Consider the following 19,233-nt stretch of genomic DNA (forward strand, 5'->3'; position numbering starts at 1 on the left):
GCCAGTAACTGAAATAGTAGCTGTATTGAATCCCGAGCCAACAAGGCAAAAATGTGTCATTCTGAACAAGGCAGTTAACCCATGTTTGTAAAACAATTACAGTGTTCAAAAGTCATATTAATAGATAGATTTTTATCATGTTTTGTTACATTTAACTCCCGAAACTGCTGTTATCAAGGTAATTTCCTTAGTAGGTGACATCAGAGGTCAGGATGTGGGAGATGTCAGAACTCAGGATGACAGACTAGTTTCCCACAAATAATTACGAGCTGGAGGGACGTTCAAGTGGATTTATCCCAGTCGTATGTGCTAAATACCACCTTCCCACTTGGTTATGAACGTAGCATTAGTTGTCTTCATTGAGCTGCTCAGATGAAACGCTGAACATCATACAAAAGTAAAGGAACTATCACCATCTAGTGGCAAGAAAATAACAGTACACCTGAGTTGTCACCATCTCTGAATGTGCTCTGTGCAACACTGTTCCACAAATTAATCGACAAACATCAAGTGGAGCCACTTCTTGTTTTTAGCTGATAGGAGTGGAACCCAGTGTGATCGTCTGTTGAAATAGCCCAACTGTGACAAGGATCGACGAGTCGTGCATTCTGCGATGCCGTTCTGCACACCACTGTTGTACTATGCCGTTATTTGCCTGTTTGTGGCCCACCTCTTAGTTGGCAAAATTCTTGCCATTCTCCTTCGACTTGTCATCAACGAGCTGTTTTCACCCACAGTACTACCGCTGACGGAAGTGTTTTGTTGGTCGCACCAATCTCTGTTAACCCTAGACCAGAGGCATTCGACTCTTACCGTACGAGGTTTGGTGCCTGCTGGTTTTCTGTTCAATCTGCTAATTAATTGTACCCACCTGGTGGCCGAGGTCTAAATCAGTTCCCGACTAGAGTGCAAAAATGAAAACATGTAGTGGAACTGGCTTCGAGGTCCAGAGTTTAGCTTGAGGGACCTAGACACTGTCAGGAGGCCAGCAGTTTCTGAGAACTGGCACCGAAAATCATGCAATGTTCAAAGTCGCTTAGGTCACTCGTTTTGCCCATTCTAATGTTCAATTAGTACAGTAACTGAATGTATGGGTGGTCCCCGGGACCACCCATACGTAGAATGTATGCACACATGACTGTAAATCGCTTTGGATAAAAGCGTCTGCTAAATGGCATATATGATTATTATTATGAATGCTTGTTTTATATAGCAAACCAAGACCACTTTCTGTCGGAGCTAACTATTTTCGTGAATGGTTATGTACCTAATAAACTGGCCACTGAGTGTATATTGCGTAGAACAGACATGCCTCTCTTGACATGTTAAGTATGGTCCCGTTCCGTGCCTGCATGGCATTTATATCTGCAATACTGAGCTGGCCTGACAAGATTCCTTACTGTACTGTACATGTCAGAGGCATATCTGCCCGAATATATTTCAAGCGGAATGTTGTCATTGTGGATTGTGCCTTACTGATCACCGCCCAGGTGTTGACACTTTCTCCATGCACAAACAATAGCCTTGAAAGGTATCGCTTTCTCCATGCACAAACAAAGCCAATCAAACCACCTTAGTTTAACGACAACAGAAATTTACCTGCACGTGCGGGGGTTATACATTTCCCTCAAAATATGTGCTCTCAGTGGAATGAATGATGAGTTGATCGATTGTGAAGCTGTTTAGCTAGCTAGCTAAATTGCTATTTTAGATATTAGTTGTCAGTAGCTAAATTGTCATTGCAGTTAATGAATTGAACTTGATTAATTTGGCTACATCTCATTACTTTCATATCTCTAAACCGTATGAAATAATCGCCATCATATCTAAACCTTGCAGGTAGCAATTGTTCTAGTTACGTTTTTAAAATACTTTGATTGACTGAAGGGACATGAACGGGTTAAAATTCCCATTCAAGAAGAACCGTTCAGCACGAGACGCCCCTGTGTGCATATCGTGGGCTTGCGCAGTCTGGTTTAAACAGTACACACACAGTTGTTGCTTTTTCTTCAGAGCCATTTTATTTGCACAAAAAATGTTTGGAGAAACGTTTAAAAATTTTACAATACATTTCAACGCCAATAACCCGAGATTGACTTTCTCGAGTGGTGACTTTATGGCAGGTCAGATTTCCTTTGATCTTTCGAAAGAAACAAAGCTCAGTTCTATAACATTAACATTAAATGGAAAAGCAAAGGTACAGTGGACAACACAAGGAGGTGGTGGAAGAAGAGGACGACGCAGAAGGCAACGACGAGTCCACTCGGCAAGGCTGGAATTCTTCAACTTCTCTCAAATCGTAATGCAAGAAAATAACGGTAGTTATGTTATTACTTAGCTAGCTACACAGTTATTTATTTACAAAGATGCATCATAATCTGAATTCTGATACACCGGTGTATTTAAAAAGGTGTGTGTGCGTCTGTGTATCACATTGGAGTTATAATCATAGCTAGCTAGTCAGCTAGCTGTTGTGTTGTGTTTTAAATGAACTGTTTTGTTTTCAATCTTCAGCGGTCCCTAACACCACACTTCAACCAGGAACCCATGTGTACCCATTCACATGCCAAATCCCACAAGGGTGTGTATGGCGTCTTATTACTGTGTGTGTATGTTTTATTCACTGTTGTATATTCAAGGTCTGACCATTATTGTTAAACTTATTTTAATTCATTCAGAAACTTCCCCTCCTCTTTCCATGGGGTGCATGGCAGTATAATTTACTCAATGAAGGTGGAGATACACAGGCCATGGCATCTAGCCAAGGAATTTGTGACTGAGTTCAACTTTGCCAGCCACATAGATGCCAACCAACCACATCTTCTGGTAAGGGCATGTCCTCCCATTGTCTATCTGAACCTACCTGGGCATTACGCCAACCTTGAATGTCAATGAGTTAAATGTCATCCTATTATAATTGCCTTTTGTAGATTATCCAACTGATTCCCTTTTGATATAGGCCTATGACATATTAGATTGGTTTGAGTTGAAGAAAGAATTTCAGCATTTGTCACAGCCATACAAAGTATAGTCTGACCCCAGATCTGTGTGTTGTTCCAGGCTCCACTGGCAGGCAGCAACACTAAGACCCTGTGCTGCCTCTGGTGTGCCTCAGGTCCCATCTCAATGACTGTCTGCACTGAGAGGAAAGGCTTTGTCCCAGGTAAGTAAGCCTTGTCCAAGCCCGAAAGGCTCCTGCCCTTTTGACCAAACTCCTGTTTCTGTAGCGTTAGGCAAGTTAATGTACACGTACACAGGAAGCTAGTACTGGAACAATAAAATACACTTCCTTAGAGGGGCTCCAGCCCTGACATTGTTGTATTTTTCTAAACTTCAACCATCCTGAGTTCACATTCTACATGCACGATGTGAAACGAACTGGAAATGCAGCAGTAAGTTCTTGTTCACAAGGCTAGTATTTTACAAAACAAGACCAATATGTTAGCCAGCAGACTGTGGTATGCACCCAGATTTGGTCTAAGAAGTGGGTCTGTCTTTGTGAACAAGGGAATAATTGTGTCAGAATGTTAGCTAGAAATGCTGTGTGTGCGTGCCTGAGTTTTCCAGCGCATGACTGGTGTACAAAATTACTCGTCTATTATTGTCAAATAAATGGAGACTCAATAGAAATTGCTGTTCACTTGTCAAGTCTTCCAAGATAATTGTGTTTACACACTCCAATAAACAGACACATCTCACCTTTGAATCCCCTTTTTTTTCTATAGGAGAGATGGTGAAAATCATCTGTGAGCTTAGTAACGGCTCCTCTCGGATAGTGACTCCGCATGCGACCCTTATCCAGAAGCAGATGTTTTACACCCATAACAAGTGCAACAGGAGGTTGCAGATGAAAAACCTGGCCTCAGTGGATGGTCAGCCTGTCAACCCCAGTAGCTCTGAGGTCTACAGTGATATGATGCTTCCCATCCCTCCCAACACAACTCTCACTATCTCCAACTGTCCTATACTGGAGCTGGATTATACTGTGGATGTAGGTATCCATCTGGAAATGATGCAGCTTTTACTACCAATCCCAAATCGACCCCTATCCCCTAAGCACTCCTGGAGATCTGGGCCTGCATTCACAAAGCGTCTCAGAGTAGGAGGGCGGATCTAGGATCAGGTCCCCCCCTGTCCATGTAATGTTATTCATGATCTTAAATGCAACACTGATCCTACATCAGCACTCCTACTCTAGAGACTTGTTGTGAATATGAGGCTGAGAGGTATAAGCAATATGGAAATGACCCCTACTTGCCCTCTCGATAGCCCAGGTGCAATTTTTTGCCATATTGCTTACATCTGTATAACCTGCACAGATCTCCTCAAAATCGTAGGTTAAATAGGTGATTGGACTGGCCCAATGCCTATCCTTCTGTTCTGATGTTGTCTTTTCTTCCTGTTCTTCTCTCCTGCAGGTGAGTCTACGTATCAGAGGTTCCACGGACCTCAAGGTGCTGTTCCCCATTGTGCTGTGTAATATTCCTGTTTACGCTCCCCAGCCTCCACCTCCATATCAGTAGCAATAGTACTAGGATCACATTGCCCCTAGACTCCAATCTAAGGTCAGTGTTTTTCTACCTAGTGGTTAAGGATTTAGGCAGGGTAAGCAGCACTTAGATACGAATGTCTCTAATATGTACCTAGTCATATTAGAGACATGCATGGTGTCACACAACTGGGAATGGGAATATGAGGGTTACTAGGAACCATTCCTCTGGTGAGCTGATTTTTGTGTCACTGATTATTTGGACAAATCACGATTTCGCCGGGTTGGTGTAAACCTGGCATCTTTAGAATTTTGGAAAGGGGGGGGGGTAATTAGGCCCACAGATGGCTAAAAGGATTTCAGAGGAGGGCATGTGGACTTCGACGCTCACATTAGGCCAAACATCTCAACAAGCCCCCCACCATGTCTAGTAGCTGGCCAGAGGCCGGCATTCACTCTAGATTTGGTTCTGGATTCTGAGATTAGACACTGCCAAACCCCTTTTAAGATGGGGTTTCCAATTCTACAATTTATATATGTTTATCACCATAAGAATTGTTAGAGCAAGTTTTGTCATCGACCACCATGTCAAATCCTTCCTTCATATATTGTCTCTTACCAATACCTATGGAAGTCTTGTGCTGTTTCTGCTCACTATTGCCATAAATGTTCAGAATTCATTACTTAAAAATAACAAAACGAGCCTAAAGAGCCTAATTCACCTCCATCTAGGTCATGAGATGAGGAACTATTGGGCAATGCTATTGCTTCGAGGACTAACTCAATACTACAGCTGATAAGGAAGAAGGCTTGATAGACAACTAAACTTGCTCTAACACATCTCACAACATAACAAATTGTAGGATTTATGTTAAATGCCTCTTAAAAAGGTTGATTTGCAATAGTTCTCAGGGTTGTACCAAATACGGTACCAGATTTTCTAATATTTTATGCATCAACTTTTAAAAGATGTTTGTTCCGTTAATATTTCTGTTACATGTTTTTATAGCCATGCAGTTTTATTTACAGTTATATATGTGTGTATATATATATATATATATATACACACACACATATAACTGTAAATAAAACTGCATATATTTCATACTACTTACATGTAATGATGCCTTGCCATCCTCCAGTGTTTGAGGTGACAGACGGACAGTGCTTTAAATATCTAATGGTGCAGTCGTCGTTCATCTCTTGCCAGGTCACGTTGCTTAGCATTTCTTTCAAGGTGCTTGAGTGATTGTTACCATAAGATAATTGGGCTTTGTGACTGTGTTTACTCATGTTTGATCAATCGCTCCGTGGTGTCTGTCTGTCTCACCCTACTTGTCTTTTTTTATCATGGTTCATTTAAGGATTAGATTTGTTATTCATGGTCAACATTGTTTTGCCCCATTCGTTTGGAAAATAGAATGTTCAGGATGCTTGTGATTCAATCACTAATTCATTTGTATGTCCATTTTAAAATTACACTAATGCTCCTACACTGTTCTCTTGCTGTGGTCTGAATAACAAAACCATGTTTTTACACTTCTAGTTGTATGAGCGTAATCCAACACAAAGTCTGAAACATTTGACATTTATATGGTTGAGCTTACTATAAGAAGAACCACTCAAATTCACGCACAATAATATATTTTTCATATGAATTGTATTGATGTGTGTTTGTGTAAATTATATATTGTATTTATGTTGATGTTCTAACTGTTTTTGTCTGTTTTAACACTCCCAAGTTCATCCATTGAGGACATCTACTCATTTTAAACTCTTTCAAACTCCCTTGAAGAGTTCAGTACTGCCGTTAAAAGATGTGCACAACCCATTGTTTTGAAGATGTATTGGTGGTAAATTCATTATGTTGTATTGAACGTGGACATTTTTTATCCATTTGATTTCAAATGTCAAAACTGTCCTTGTTTGTGATGTAGTCCTTGCCATTGAGTTCCCTTGAACCTTCTTAATGAAGACAGGGAAGTACACATCTCTAGACTCTTTATGTATTGCCAAAAATGTATAATTTGTAATATCACAATAGAAACACAGTATTCTGATAAAAACATGTTGAATTGCCTCTGTGTGTATGTGTACATACATACATACATACATACATGTTTTAATCACAATACCTTTTAACAATGTACTGTATATTTTGTTGTGTCTGTCAAACTGAGTATCAAGGTAGCACTTTAGGAAAGCCCACTGATAAACTCTTAAGTAGATCTTCACAGATTGGCCACCTGTAGAATTGAACATTTTGTAAGTACTGTTTGACTGATACTACTTATATGCCATGAATGTTATTGACCTGTAATAAACACATTAACTTCCATTTGACCATTTGAACATGATTTCAGAGGGGTTGGGTTAAATGCGGAAGACACATTTCAGTTGAATGCATTCAGTTGGACAACTGACCCCTTTTCCTTTCCCATTCTTGTGTTTCCATATCCATCAGTGTTTGTGACACTAGTTGTGATACTATACCCACAGTGTACAGCAATGAAATGTTGGTTAAATATTTGTTTCATATATTTTATATACCTGCATTTGTTCTGGGTATAAATGGTATGAATTTCCTGTCCTTATATTTGAGATGAAGGTGCATTAGTTTTTATTCCCAACGAGGGCAATATGGGTCAGAGTATTTTCACATACACTGAGTGTACAAAACATTAGTTGAGTTGCACCATCTTTTTCCCTCAAACAGCCTCAATTTGTCCGGGGCATGGACTGTACAAGGTGTCAAGCGTTCCGAAGGGATGCTGACCCATGTTGACTCCAATGCTTTCCACCGTTGTGTCAAGTTGGCTGGATGTCCTTTGGGTGGTGGACCATTCTTGATACACACACACATGATACTGTTGAGCATGGAAAAACCCAGCAGCGTTGCCGTTCTTTACACACTTAAACTGGTGTGCCTGGCATATACTACTATACCCTGTTCAATGGCACTTAAATCTTTTGACCTGCCCACTCACCCTCTGAATGGCACATATACACAATCTGTCTCAATTGTCCCAAGGCTTAAATCGACTTCAATGAGTGTAGATGAAGGGTTAGAAGACAGGTTTCAATTATTTTTAACAGGTGACATCAATAAGGGATTGTCGTGTCTTTGGCTATGCCGGATTAAGTGATATGTCATGCTATTCTATAAAATAATTTCTCCGTAATTAATATCACCTGATTGAGCTAATAATGTAAATGTAATTAACTAGAGAGTCGGGCACCACAAAATAATATTTATAGAGCTGTTATCTTCCGAATAAACCATTTTTTTGTATTTTTGTTGAATTTGACCCCTTTTCCTCCCCAATTTCGTGGTATCCAATTGTTTTTAGTAGCTACTATCTTGTCTCATCGCTACAACTCCCGTACGAGCTCGGGAGAGACGAAGGTTGAAAGTCATGCGTCCTCCGATACACAACCCAACCAAGCCGCACTGCTTCTTACCACAGCGCGCATTCAACCCGGAAGCCAGCCACACCAATGTGTCGGAGGAAACATTGTGCACCTGGCAACCTTGGTTAGCTTGCACTGCGCCCGGCCCGCCACAGGAGTCGCTGGTGCGTGATGAGACAAGGATATCCCTACCGGCCAAGCCCTCCCTAACCCGGACGACGCTAGGCCATTTTTGTGTCGCCCCACGGACCTCCCGGTCGCGGCAGAGCCTGGGCGCGAACCCAGAGTCTCTAATCATGTAAATGTAATTAACTAGAGAGTTGGGCACCACAAAATCATATTTATAGAGCTGTTATTTTCTGAATAAACTCTTAAAGACCTAGTAATATTTTACATCAATAGCAGTTAATATCAATCGTCATCTTAATTCAGTCTCATCTGAAAGTTGTAAATTCTTGGTGATCTGCACGAACTCTGGCTAACAATTTGAATCAGCAATACAAAATTAGGTTTAATTATTTATTTACTAAATACCTAACTAATCACACAGAATTACACATACACATAATTAAATCATAACTTGATTACAAATTACGTCATAAAGGAAAACGTCACTAGTGGGCGGAACAGATATGACAGCTTGTTACACAAAGGAAAAGGGCTGGGTTTGAGTGAAAGAGCGGGAAGACTGAGGGACACAGGGAGAAGCTGTGCTATCGTAAATACAGTATCTAATGCATTCTAAATTACCACCCATTTGGAAAAGGAAAATGCAATACATATTTACTCTGAGCTGCGCTTCGGGAGGTTGGTGGTAAATGGAAGGCCGTGTTGCCAAACCGAGTCCTTTGAAGAATGTCTCTGGTTGTCAATTGGATATGTTGTAGTAATGTCGTTGGCTGATAGACAGGATACTCTGTCTGTTCCTTCCTAACCCTCGTTGCATCTGCTGTTGCTAACACAACGGCTAGGAGGTATCACTTCTGTAGTGAATAAGAGTTCAAAGTTCATACCATTCGCAACCAAAGCTCACGCTGATGTTGGCTTCATTCTGTAGTTATCTGAACCAATCTGACATTTGACTGTCGTCCTACATCCTCGGAACAGGAAGTTATATTGTCGTCAAGGGCTTATATAGGAAGGGAGAGGAGGGCGTGTTTGAAAAGTTTTATAGCCCATGTCCCTTCACAGGGGCAGGCCACTGATTGAGCAGCCCTATCTTATGAAAACCCAAATCTTACATTTTAGAAGCTAAAATCACATTTCATCCCATCATGAATAATTTCATATTCAAACATTTCAATTGAACAACAATTCCATGTGAATCCGATAACTCTGCTGTGTAGACTTTCCACTGTAGAGTTTGTCATCTTATCATTGATGAGAATGTCTCAGATGACAACCGAACTGACATCATATTCATTAAGTATCATATGTTCAATTGTTCGGATTACCAGAATGTAGTTCATTTCCCCCCACCTTCTGATGTTCCCAGAATCTCTATGTTAACCAAGGATTTTGCAAATGTAAGTAACCTCAGTATGGTAGAGAGAGGAAAAAGGGGGGAAGAGGTATTTATGACTGTCATAAACCTACCCCCAGGCCAACGTCATGACAGGATCATACCTTTCATCTAGAATCACCTGGTCAGTCTGTCATGGAAACAGCAGGTGTTCCTAATGTTTTATACACTTCTACAACCAATCTCAGTCCTCTTTAAAGTGAACTCTAAAAAAGGAAAATAACTCTGTTCTTTTAGTATTCACACTGCCTTTGAGGACCAGTTCACTTCACCCATTTTGTGGTCCTCTTTGCATTCACATTGCTATGTTTAGAAAGGAACCAAGATCTTTTTCCAAAATTCACTGAATGCACTGGGTTTTTCCAAAGTGCAGGACAAGCCATTCCATCAGTTTGTCATCGGACAGCTAGATAGACCTACTTACATTTTGGAAGCTAATATATTCCATTTAGTTAAAAGATTAGGCATAATAATTGTAATCAAAATATACTATTAACATGTAGATATTATTGGTAACAAATAGCAGAATAATAACTGCAGATTAAGTAATGTTGTAATTATAAATTGTACACCCAAGGTAGGCTACTGCCCCTTTAAGACCTAGAATAGATTTTGTACCCTATGTTGTGATTCTCACCAAATACACTGCTCAAAAAAATAAAGGGAACACTAAAATAACACATCCTAGATCTGAATGAATGAAATATTCTTATTAAATACTTTTTTCTTTACATATGTGCTGACAACAAAATCACACAAAAATGATCAATGGAAATCAAATTTATCAACCCATGGAGGTCTGGATTTGGAATCACACTCAAAATTAAAGTGGAAAAACACACTACAGAGTGATCCAACTTTGATGAAATGTCCTTAAAACAAGTCAAAATGAGGCTCAGTAGTGTGTGTGTCCTCCACGTGCCTGTATGACCTCCCTACAACACCTGGGCATACTCCTGTTGAGGTGGTGGACAGTCTGTGGACAGTCTGTGGTGCAACGTGGCGTTGGTGGATGGAGCGAAACATGATGTCCCAGATGTGCTCAATTGTATTCAGGTCTGGGGAACGGGCGGGCCAGTCCATAGCATCAATGCCTTCCTCTTGCAGGAACTGCTGACACACTCCAGCCACATGAGGTCTAGCATTATCTTGCATTAGGAGGAACCGAGGGCCAACCGCACCAGCATATGGTCTCACAAGGGGTCTGAGGATCTCATATCGGTACGTAATGGCAGTCAGGCTACCTCTGGCGAGCACATGGAGGGGTGTGCGGCCCCCCAAAGAAATGCCACCCCACACCATGACTGACCCACCGCCAAACCGGTCATGCTGGAGGATGTTGCAGGCAGCAGAATGTTCTCCACGGCGTCTCCAGACTCTGTCACATCTGTCACATGTGCTCAGTGTGAACCTGCTTTCGTCTGTGAAGAGCACAGGGCGCCAGTGGCGAATTTGCCAATCTTGATGTTCTCTGGCAAATGCCAAACGTCCTGCACGGTGTTGGGCTGTAAGCACAACCCCCACCTGTGGACGTCGGGCCCTCATACCACCATCATGGAGTCTGTTTCTGAACGTTTGAGCAGACACATGCACATTTGTGGCCTGCTGGAGGTCATTTTGCAGGGCTCTGGCAGTTACATTGTGTTGTTTAAGTGTTCCCTTTATTTTTTTGAGCAGTGTATATTTTGATTTGTCACATATGGCAAACAAATTATCTGAACTAAACTCCACATATGTTTGAATGTATTTATTGTGGTAAATGGATGGTGATGTATTGTATTTATTGTGGTAAATGGATGGTGGTGTATTGTATTTGTTGTGGTGTATTGTATTTGTTGTGGTAAATGGATGGTGGTGTATTGTATTTATTGTGTTAAATGGATGGTGGTGTATTGTATTTGTTGTGGTGTATTGTATTTGTTGTGGTGTATTGTATGGTGGTATATTGTATTTATTGTGGTAAATGGATGGTGGTGTATCGTATTGTTGTGGTAAATGGATGGTGGTGTATTGTATTTGTTGTGGTAAATGGATGGTGGTGTATTGTATTTGTTGTGGTTTATTGTATTTATTGTGTTAAATAGATGGTGGTGTATTGTATTTGTTGTGGTGTATTGTATTTATTGTGTTAAATGGATTGTGGTGTATTGTATTTGTTGTGGTAAATGGATGGTGGTGTATTATATTTGCTGTGGTGTATTGTATGGTGGTATATTGTATTTGTTGTGGTGTATTGTATGGTGGTATATTGTATTTATTGTGGTAAATGGATGGTGGTGTATCGTATTGTTGTGGTAAATGGATGTATTTGTTGTGGTAAATGTATGGTGGTGTATTGTATTTATTGTGGTAAATGGATGGTGGCATATTGTATGGTGGTATATTGTATTTATTGTGGTTAATGGGTGGTGGTGTATCGTATTGTTGTGGTAAATGGATGGTGGTGTATCGTATTGTTGTGGTAAATGGATGGTGGTGTATTGTATTTGTTGTGGTGTATTGTATTTATTGTGTTAAATGGATGGTGGTGTATTGTATTTGTTGTGGTGTATTGTATTTGTTTTTTCCATGGACATGCACATCAACTTCTCTTTTTTTGTGGCACCAATATGTTGTGGAGGGTTGTGGCAGAGGCAACAGCGTTGCATTAGTCTCGTGCAGGGTTTCCCAAACTGTGGTAAATGTATGGTAGGGTATTGTATTTATTGTGGTCAATGTATGGTAGGGTATTGTATTTATTGTGGTAAATGGATGGTGATGTATTGTATTTATTGTGGTAAATGGATGGTGGTGTATTGTATTTGTTGTGGTGTATTGTATTTGTTGTGGTAAATGGATGGTGGTGTATTGTATTTATTGTGTTAAATGGATGGTGGTGTATTGTATTTGTTGTGGTGTATTGTATTTGTTGTGGTGTATTGTATGGTGGTATATTGTATTTATTGTGGTAAATGGATGGTGGTGTATCGTATTGTTGTGGTAAATGGATGGTGGTGTATTGCATTTGTTGTGATAAATGGATGGTGGTGTATTGTATTTATTGTGTTAAATGGATGGTGGTGTATTGTATTTGTTGTGGTGTATTGTATTTATTGTGTTAAATGGATTGTGGTGTGTTGTATTTGTTGTGGTAAATGGATGGTGGTGTATTATATTTGTTGTGGTGTATTGTATGGTGGTATATTGTATTTATTGTGGTAAATGGATGGTGGTGTATCGTATTGTTGTGGTAAATGGATGGTGGTGTATTGTATTTGTTGTGGTAAATGGATGGTGGTGTATTGTATTTGTTGTGGTGTATTGTATTTATTGTGTTAAATGGATGGTGGTGTATTGTATTTGTTGTGGTGTATTGTATTTGTTGTGGTAAATGGATGGTGGTGTATTGTATTTGTTGTGGTCAATGGATGGTGGTGTATTGTATTTCTTGTGGTGTATTGTATTTGTTGTGGTAAATGGATGGTGGTGTATTGTATTTGTTGTGGTAAATGGCTGGTGGTGTATTGTATTTGTTGTGGTAAATGGCTGGCGGTGTATTGTATTTGTTGTGGTGTATTGTATGGTGGTATATTGTATTTGTTGTGGTGTATTGTATTTATTGTGTTAAATGGATGGTGGTGTATGGTATTTGTTGTGGTAAATGGATGGATGGTGTATTGTATTTGTTGTGGTGTATTGTATGGTGGTATATTGTATTTGTTGTGGTGTATTGTATGGTGGTATATTGTATATATTGTGGTAAATGGATGGTGGTGTATCGTATTGTTGTGGTAAATGGATGTATTTGTTGTGGTAAATGTATGGTGGTGTATTGTATTTATTGTGGCAAATGGATGGTGGCATATTGTATGGTGGTATATTGTATTTATTGTGGTTAATGGGTGGTGGTGTATCGTATTGTTGTGGTAAATGGATGGTGGTGTATCGTATTGTTGTGGTAAATGGATGGTGGTGTATTGTATTTGTTGTGGTGTATTGTATTTATTGTGTTAAATGGATGGTGGTGTATTGTATTTGTTGTGGTGTATTGTATTTGTTGTGGTGTATTGTATTTGTTTTTTCCACGGACATGCACATCAACTTCTCTTTTTTTGTGGCACCAATATGTTGTGGAGGGTTGTGGCAGAGGCAACAGCGTTGCATTAGTCTCGTGCAGGGTTTCCCAAACTGTGGTAAATGTATGGTAGGGTATTGTATTTATTGTGGTCAATGTATGGTAGGGTATTGTATTTATTGTGGTAAATGGATGGTGATGTATTGTATTTATTGTGGTAAATGGATGGTGGTGTATTGTATTTGTTGTGGTGTATTGTATTTGTTGTGGTAAATGGATGGTGGTGTATTGTATTTATTGTGTTAAATGGATGGTGGTGTATTGTATTTGTTGTGGTGTATTGTATTTGTTGTGGTGTATTGTATGGTGGTATATTGTATTTATTGTGGTAAATGGATGGTGGTGTATTGTATTGTTGTGGTAAATGGATGGTGGTGTATTGCATTTGTTGTGATAAATGGATGGTGGTGTATTGTATTTATTGTGTTAAATGGATGGTGGTGTATTGTATTTGTTGTGGTGTATTGTATTTATTGTGTTAAATGGATTGTGGTGTATTGTATTTGTTGTGGTAAATGGATGGTGGTGTATTATATTTGTTGTGGTGTATTGTATGGTGGTATATTGTATTTATTGTGGTAAATGGATGGTGGTGTATCGTATTGTTGTGGTAAATGGATGGAGGTGTATTGTATTTGTTGTGGTAAATGGATGGTGGTGTATTGTATTTGTTGTGGTGTATTGTATTTATTGTGTTAAATGGATGGTGGTGTATTGTATTTGTTGTGGTGTATTGTATTTGTTGTGGTAAATGGATGGTGGTGTATTGTATTTGTTGTGGTCAATGGATGGTGGTGTATTGTATTTCTTGTGGTGTATTGTATTTGTTGTGGTAAATGGATGGTGGTGTATTGTATTTGTTGTGGTAAATGGATGGTGGTGTATTGTATTTGTTGTGGTAAATGGCTGGCGGTGTATTGTATTTGTTGTGGTGTATTGTATGGTGGTATATTGTATTTGTTGTGGTGTATTTGTTGTATTGTATGGTTTATTGTGTTAAATGGATGGTGGTGTATTGTATTTGTTGTGGTAAATGGATGGTGGTGTATTGTATTTGTTGTGTTAAATGGATGGTGGTGTATTGTATTTGTTGTGGTGTATTGTATGGTGGTATATTGTATTTGTTGTGGTGTATTGTATGGTGGTCTATTTTATTTATTGTGGTAAATGGATGGTGGTGTATCGTATTGTTGTGGTAAATGGATGGTGGTGTATTGTATTTGTTGTGGTGTATTGTATTTATTGTGTTAAATGTATGGTGGTGTATTGTATTTGTTGTGGGAAATGGATGGTGGTGTATTGTATTTGTTGTGGTAAATGTCTGGTTGTGTATTGTATTTGTTGTGGTAAATGGATAGTGGTGTATTGTATTTATTGTGTTAAATAGATGGGGGTGTATTGTATTTGTTGTGGTAAATGTATGGTGGTGTATTGTATTTATTGTGGCAAATGGATGGTAGTGTTTTGTATTTTTTGTGGCATAGTGTATTTGTTGTGGTACATGGATGGTGGTGTATTGTGTTTGTTGTGGTGTATTGTATTTATTGTGTTAAATTGATGGTGGTGTATTGTATTTGTTGTGGTAAATGGATGGTGGTGTATTGTATTTGTTGTGGTGTATTGTATTTGTTGTGGTAAATGGATGGCGGTGTATTGTATTTGTTGTGGTGTATTGTTTGGTGGTATATTGTATTTGTTGTGGTGTATCGTATTTATTGTGGTAAATGGATGGTGGTGTATTGTATTGTTGTGGTAAATGGATGGTGGTGTATTGTGTTTGTTGTGGTGTATTGTATTTGTTGTGTGAAATGGATGGTGGTGTATTGTATTTGTTGTGGTAAATGGATGGTGGTGTATTGCATTTGTTGTGATAAATGGATGGTGGTGTATTATATTTGTTGTGGTGTATTGTATGGTGGTATATTGTATTTGTTGTGGTGTATTGTATGGTGGTATATTGTATTTGTTGTGATAAATGGATGGTGGTGTATTGTATTTGTTGTGGTAAATGGGTGGTGGTGTATTGTATTTGTTGTGGTAAATGTATGGTGGTGTATTGTATTTGTTGTGTTAAATGGATGGTGGTGTATTGTATTTGTTGTGTATTGTATTTATTGTGTTAAATTGTATTGTGGTGTATTGTATTTGTTGTGGTAAATGGATGGTGGTGTATTATATTTGTTGTGGTGTATTGTATGGTGGTATATTGTATTTGTTGTGGTGTATTGTATGGTGGTATATTGTATTTATTGTGGTAAATGGATGGTGGTGTATCGTATTGTTGTGGTAAATGGATGGAGGTGTATTGTATTTGTTGTGGTAAATGGATGGTGGTGTATTGTATTTGTTGTGGTAAATGGATGGTGGTGTATTGTATTTGTTGTGGTAAATGGATGGTGGTGTATTGTATTTGTTGTGGTAAATGGATGGTGGTGTATTGTATTTGTTGTGGTAAATGTATGGTGGTGTATTGTATTTATTGTGGTAAATTGATGGTGGCATATTGTATGGTGGTATATTGTATTTATTGTGGTTAATGGGTGGTGGTGTATCGTATTGTTGTGGTAAATGGATGGTGGTGTATCGTATTGTTGTGGTAAATGGATGGTGGTGTATTGTATTTGTTGTGGTAAATGGATGGTGGTGTATTGTATTTGTTGTGGTAAATGGATGGTGGTGTATTGTATTTGTTGTGGTAAATGTATAGTGGTGTATTGTATTTATTGTGTTAAATGGATGGGTTGTATTGTATTTGTTGTGGTAAATGGATGGTGGTGTATTGTATTTTTTGTGGTAAATGTATGGTGGTGTATTGTAATTATTGTGGTAAATGGATGGTGGTGTATTGTATTTTTTGTGGCATATTGTATTTGTTGTGGTAAATGGATGGTGGTGTATTGTATTTGTTGTGGTAAATGGGTGGTGGTGTATTGTATTTTTTGTGGCATATTGTATTTGTTGTGGTAAATGGATGGTGGTGTATTGTATTTGTTGTGGTAAATGGGTGGTGGTGTATTGTATTTGTTGTGGTAAATGTATGGTGGTGTATTGTATTTGTTGTGTTAAATGGATGGTGGTGTATTGTATTTGTTGTGGTGTATTGTATTTATTGTGTTAAATGGATTGTGGTGTATTGTATTTGTTGTGGTAAATGGATGGTGGTGTATTATATTTGTTGTGGTGTATTGTATGGTGGTATATTGTATTTGTTGTGGTAAATGGATGGTGGTGTATTGTATGGTGGTATATTGTATTTATTGTGGTTAATGGGTGGTGGTGTATCTTATTGTTGTGGTAAATGGATGGTGGTGTATTGTATTTGTTGTGGTAAATGGATGGTGGTGTATTGTATTTGTTGTGGTAAATGGATGGTGGTGTATTGTATGGTGGTATATTGTATTTATTGTGGTTAATGGATGGTGGTGTATGGATGGTGGTGTATTTGTTGTGGTAAATGGATGGTGGTGTATTGTATTTGTTGTGGTAAATGGATGGTGGTGTATTGTATTTGTTGTGGTAAATGGATGGTGGTGTATTGTATGGTCGTATATTGTACTTATTGTGGTAAATGGATGGAGGTGTATTGTATTTGTTGTGGTAAATGGATGGTGGTGTATTGTATTTGTTGTGGTAAATGGATGGTGGTGTATTGTATGGTGGTATATTGTATTTATTGTGGTTAATGGGTGGTGGTGTATCGTATTGTTGTGGTAAATGGATGGTGGTGTATTGTATTTGTTGTGGTAAATGGATGGTGGTGTATTGTATTTGTTGTGGTAAATGGATGGTGGTGTATTGTATTTGTTGTGGTAAATGGATGGTGGTGTATTGTATTTGTTGTGGTGTATTGTATTTGTTGTGTTAAATGGATGGTGGTGTATTGTATTTGTTGTGGTCAATGGATGGTGGTGTATTGTATTTCTTGTGGTGTATTGTATTTGTTGTGGTAAATGTATGGTGGTGTATTGTATTTGTTGTGGTAAATGTATAGTGGTGTATTGTATTTGTTGTGGTAAATGTATGGTGTGTATTGTATTTGTTGTGGTAAATGGATGGTGGTGTATTGTATTTTTGTGGCATATTGTATTTGTTGTGGTAAATGGATGGTGGTTTATTGTATTTGTTGTGGTAAATGGGTGGTGGTGTATTGTATTTGTTGTGGTAAATGTATGGTGGTGTATTGTATGTGTTGTGTTAAATGGATGGTGGTGTATTGTATTTGTTGTGGTGTATTGTATTTATTGTGTTAAATGGATTGTGGTGTATTGTATTTGTTGTGGTAAATGGATGGCGGTGTATTGTATTTGTTGTGGTGTATTGTTTGGTGGTATATTGTATTTGTTGTGGTGTATTGTATTTATTGTGGTAAATGGATGGTGGTGTATCGTATTGTTGTGGTAAATGGATGGTGGTGTATTGTGTTTGTTGTGGTGTATTGTATTTGTTGTGTGAAATGGATGGTGGTGTATTGTATTTGTTGTGGTAAATGGATGGTGGTGTATTGTATTTGTTGTGGTAAATGGATGGCGGTGTATTATATTTGTTGTGGTGTATTGTATGGTGGTATATTGTATTTGTTGTTGTGTATTGTATGGTGGTATATTGTATTTGTTGTGATAAATGGATGGTGGTGTATTGTATTTGTTGTGGTAAATGGGTGGTGGTGTATTGTATTTGTTGTGGTAAATGTATGGTGGTGTATTGTATTTGTTGTGTTAAATGGATGGTGGTGTATTGTATTTGTTGTGGTGTATTGTATTTATTGTGTTAAATGGATTGTGGTGTATTGTATTTGTTGTGGTAAATGTATGGTGGTGTATTGTATTTATTGTGGTAAATTGATGGTGGCATATTGTATGGTGGTATATTGTATTTATTGTGGTTAATGGGTGGTGGTGTATCGTATTGTTGTGGTAAATGGATGGTGGTGTATCGTATTGTTGTGGTAAATGGATGGTGGTGTATTGTATTTGTTGTGGTAAATGGATGGTGGTGTATTGTATTTGTTGTGGTAAATGGATGGTGGTGTATTGTATTTGTTGTGGTAAATGGATGGTGGTGTATTGTATTTGTTGTGGTGTATTGTATTTGTTGTGGTCAATGGATGGTGGTGTATTGTATTTCTTGTGGTGTATTGTATTTGTTGTGGTAAATGTATGGTGGTGTATTGTATTTGTTGTGGTAAATGTATAGTGGTGTATTGTATTTGTTGTGGTAAATGTATGGTGTGTATTGTATTTGTTGTGGTAAATGGATGGTGGTGTTTTGTATTTATTGTGTTAAATGGATGGGTTGTATTGTATTTGTTGTGGTAAATGGATGGTGGTGTATTGTATTTGTTGTGGTAAATGTATGGTGGTGTATTGTATTTATTGTGGTAAATGGATGGTGGTGTATTGTATTTTTTGTGGCATATTGTATTTATTGTGTTAAATGGATGGTGGTGTATTGTATTTGTTGTGTTGTATTGTATTTATTGTGTTAAATGGATGGTGGTGTATCGTATTGTTGTGGTAAATGGATGGTGGTGTATTGTATTTGTTGTGGTAAATGGATGGTGGTGTTTTGTATTTGTTGTGGTAAATGTATGGTGGTGTATTGTATTTGTTGTGGTAAATGTATGGTGGTGTATTGTATTTGTTGTGGTAAATGGATGGTGGTGTATTGTGTTTGTCGTGGTGTATTGTATTTATTGTG

At 38.3% G+C, this 19,233-nt stretch overlaps 1 protein-coding gene across 1 annotated transcript; it reads left to right on the forward strand.

Moving 5' to 3' along the window:
• Window positions 1-1,919: 1,919 nt before the first annotated feature.
• LOC124035234 (arrestin domain-containing protein 3-like) lies at window positions 1,920-6,827 on the forward strand. The gene is made up of 6 exons (XM_046348678.1): window positions 1,920-2,318; window positions 2,515-2,581; window positions 2,679-2,826; window positions 3,061-3,163; window positions 3,726-3,991; window positions 4,419-6,827. The coding sequence occupies exons 1-6, from the start codon at window positions 2,036-2,038 to the stop codon at window positions 4,521-4,523; spliced, it is 972 nt and encodes a 323-aa protein (XP_046204634.1). The 5' UTR covers window positions 1,920-2,035; the 3' UTR covers window positions 4,524-6,827.
• The last annotated feature ends 12,406 nt before the right edge of the window (window positions 6,828-19,233 follow it).

The sequence above is a fragment of the Oncorhynchus gorbuscha genome, linkage group LG05 (assembly GCF_021184085.1).
Source record: "Oncorhynchus gorbuscha isolate QuinsamMale2020 ecotype Even-year linkage group LG05, OgorEven_v1.0, whole genome shotgun sequence".
NCBI lineage: Eukaryota > Metazoa > Chordata > Actinopteri > Salmoniformes > Salmonidae > Oncorhynchus > Oncorhynchus gorbuscha.